The 3911-nt window shown below is 36.6% G+C and overlaps 1 protein-coding gene across 1 annotated transcript; it reads right to left on the reverse strand.

Annotated features, from left to right (window-relative positions):
• Window positions 1-238: 238 nt before the first annotated feature.
• Window positions 239-3523, reverse strand: LOC112098987 (caffeoylshikimate esterase-like). The gene is given in 2 exon segments (XM_024186074.1): window positions 239-1474; window positions 3504-3523. Coding segments are annotated over 2 exon segments (645 nt in total). The 3' UTR covers window positions 239-849.
• Between the last annotated feature and the right edge of the window lie 388 nt (window positions 3524-3911).

A 3911-nucleotide genomic window follows, 5' to 3' on the forward strand; every position in this document is an offset into this window, starting at 1 on the left:
CTGTATCGTGCAATGATCATGATTCTTTCTATCACTAAAGAAGATAAAGAATCATGATCATAAAATCTAAGTATTACGAATGCAATCTTCATCGCAATTGAACATTGTAGAACTATTTTCTAAAGTTGAATGAAATCAACATATTCACGCATACAGCCCAGCAAAAGAAAATTTCGCTCAATGAAAACCGACACCAATGCTTTGGCTGAAGAAACAACGTCCAAGTTCATTCAAATAATCCTAAATCCGTAATTATTTAATCTACCCCCAGCGCAAGTTAAAGCAACAAAACTTCACATCCACTCTCATTTAACACTCAATACCCTGTCTCAGCATTTTGTCAATCACCTTCCATCCACCATGGTTCAGCAAGCTTGCAAACAGAATGCCATCAAATGCGGCTGTGTTCTGCCGATGAAGGATGCTGACAGAATAATGTGGGGGAGTGCTGCACTCATTGAGGAAAGAAGCTATAAGAGAATTGGCAGCATCTCATATATCATTTAATTCTTTGCATGTCTAAGAATGCCACTTGATAGCAAAGTGATAAATATTTACTTGAGCAAGCAAGTAAAAGCAGCACTGAGCTCATAATAAATAAATAAATTAATTAATTAGAGGTTCGATCAGGGCAGCAAGCAAAAAGTTTGGAAATTCAGAGCAGAAAGCTGTGGTTCACGCGCAAATAGAAAGACAAACAGAATGCTCACGTGCTGCACAGCTGGAATAGTATTGAAGCAAAGCAAAACGCACCGGTTTTGCCAAAATTCGGGGCCCGAATTCAGGGCTGATGTCGGGGTAAGTAGCTTTTCCCTTGGTTGTTTCCTACAGCAGCCACTACAGATCTCATTAAGCGCCAGAATCTAACTCAGCGGCAGGGCGCGAACCATCACTGCCCTTGGTAGCGCGTGAGGCTCTTTCTCTTAGCCACTCCACCACCTCTCCAGAAACCAACTCAACGTTCTGCTCAGGCTCGGCAATCAGCTGATGCCACGTGCCTGGATAAATCCTCAGCGTCTTATCCTTACTGGCTGCATGTTTATACAACTCTTCAACGCAGGCGGGATCGCAAACGACGTCGTCTTCCTCTTGGGGCTCATTGAGTATTTTTTATACTCAAATCCCTTGCAAATCCCTCGACACGCGCAGCAACTCCAGCACGGTCGCCGCACGCGGCCTTGGCACCGACCTCCTGGGGCTCGACAACACCAGCTTCCTCTTCCACTCCTCCTTGAAGGAGACCATCGGGAGAGAACCGTGGGTGGGACCTACGCGCCAGGAAGGCACCAGCCATACGACTGCGAAGAGAAGGTGCTCGAAGGGCCACGGAGGCTTGAATTTCTGGCTAATCCCACACATGGCCCCATTCAAAATCAAACCATCCCACGCGCCCGTCTGACGGAGCGTGGAGTAAAGAGCTATGGCCCCACCTAAGGACTCGGAATACAAAAACGCGGGCAAATCGGGTGCGTGTCTCGGAATGACATATTACATGTTATATTAATTATTTGGGATGAAATTTAAAATAAATAAATTTAGTATGCTTGCTTTTGCATAATTTTTTTTTTGTAGGGTTATTTTGGATCTAATAATTTAATTTATAAATATATTTTTGTTTTATCAATAATAACATTTAATTTGCAACTGCTAGGGATCTCTACTCCCTAGTGTTGGCTCGAGGAGATCTTGGCAACAACCATTGCAACAAATATATGACAAGTTTTATCGCGACAATTACTTGCTAATTGATTTCTTTGCACTTGATGTACAACACATATCATATTATATCAATTTTAAAGCTATATGCTGAGAATTCTAACATAATCAAATGCATATAGGAGCAATTAATTGATAATCAACACACCAACACTACTAGAAAAATAGGCTACCATGACAGAATTTTTGTGATAGATATTAGAAAATTAGTCATTTATCATAAGAATATGATAGACATATGATAGAATTTTCGTACATCATAAATTCATGACAGATTTCTGATAGATTTTTTATATATCAGATAAACATGATAGCGTATTAATATTTAATCAAACCATGGGTTTCGAGTGGAATTAATTTGGACATAAAACGACACCGTTTTACAGATTTAAAACATTTTTAAAATAAAAATATTTATTTAACATTTAAACGCTATCGTTTCAGTATATTGTAAACCACAAACACAAAAAAAATTCTAAGTGTTGGCACCTTTGACCCATCACTCCATCAGCAAGGGCTGAGAAACCAAAGCAGTGAAACCCCTCAAAATCCGTTTATTAACATATTTTAATCTGCAAATTGGTTTTGAAATCCGTTGCATGGAAACCGAAATCATAGTTTATGCTATTGAAGGAGCCTTCCCGTCCTTATTTTGAACCCCCATTATCTTTAACCCCCATTATTTCGAACCCATTGTTTTTAGGAACAAAATCACCACATATGCTCATTGTTGCGCCTTCGCGTCCATTATTGAAGCTGTCGGTGTCACTATTTCTTTGTATTGTTCAATCGGCGTTGGAGAAGCCATCCTGTAATCGCTGAATCCCTAGGTTTGTCATCAATTAACTTTTTTAAATTTTATTCAGAATAAATTAATTGGTCATTATAAAATTAATTGTTAGTTTTGTTGTTATTTCCCTTATTTGTTCATAATTTATGCCCTAGGTTTATCTTTATTATTACTTTTTAATTCTCGTTTGTTTCTGTTGTTATATTTTTTGTTTATTTTTTAATTCAAGAAGCTTATACTTTGTCCTTCTATTAAATCTAGAAATCGCTCAATCATTTAATTTAGCATGTCCTCATCTTTTATTTAAAAAAAATTTGTTCTAAATCGCAGGATTTCACTGCCCTGTTCCCTTTCAAACTCGATTTCTAACATCAGGTTTGTTCAATTTTTTACTTGCCTTTCCGTTCAATATTTGAAAAATGTTTGCTGCCAATGGTTTGTATGAATATTGTTATATTCTGTAAATTTTTAGTCAGAGCTTGCATGTGTGTGAAGTGATTTTGGTTGATGATATAGTACTTTTCATTTACTAGTGTCTTTTGTTGGGATGAATCCGAAACTGTGGTCCAATGGTGTTAGACATTTTCTTTAATGATTGTGAGCTAGATTTTGTGTAATTTATTGAGTTAAAAAGTAAGGCCCCCTTTTCAATTGTCTTTTTTATGTTTGAAGGAAATGGTACCATGTGGGGGCAAGTTTGGTCATGTGGACCAAGTAATGTTTAGTTGGTTATATATATATAGTCTTGTGGTCCATTAAATGCTGGATTGCTAGAATTTTTTTTTAAATAAATGTTAAATGTATGTGGGCCAAGTTATTTAGGATATTATTAGTTGGGTATGGTTAGTCGGTGGTTTTGGTCAATGATGATAGCATGTTGGTAAAGTTACATTTGTTGCACATGATGACAAGTTTTTTTTTAAACTTATTTATTTCATTGAATTTATAAATTGAATATTAATAATGTTTTGTTGCTTAATTTATTGATAATGGAAACCGTTTATCATTGCTGCCCATTAGTACATTGTGTTGAAATTTATCTCAATTATATGTCAGGTACTAGACAAAAAATGGATAAATCTTGGCTTAAATATGATAGATTGTCCGATGAGTATGAGGCTGGTGTGGAAAAATTTATTAAGACTGCAGTTGAAAGTAATCAAGAAATTAGTGTTGTTAGGTGTCCATGTGATAAATGTCAGAATTTAGCATTTCATAGGCCTAAAGAAGTGAAAGATCATTTAATTATATGGGGTCTTGATATGTCATACAAAACATGGGTTTGGCATGGGGAAGATATCCGCAACAAATCTCCTGACAATATAGGTTGCCAAAATGACAGTGGATATATGGATTATGATGGTGGTAATACTGTTGAAATGGTGAAGATGCTTTTAAGGATTGT

Source organism: Citrus clementina, unplaced genomic scaffold, assembly GCF_000493195.1.
Source record: "Citrus clementina cultivar Clemenules unplaced genomic scaffold, Citrus_clementina_v1.0 scaffold_4, whole genome shotgun sequence".
Lineage (NCBI taxonomy): Eukaryota > Viridiplantae > Streptophyta > Magnoliopsida > Sapindales > Rutaceae > Citrus > Citrus x clementina.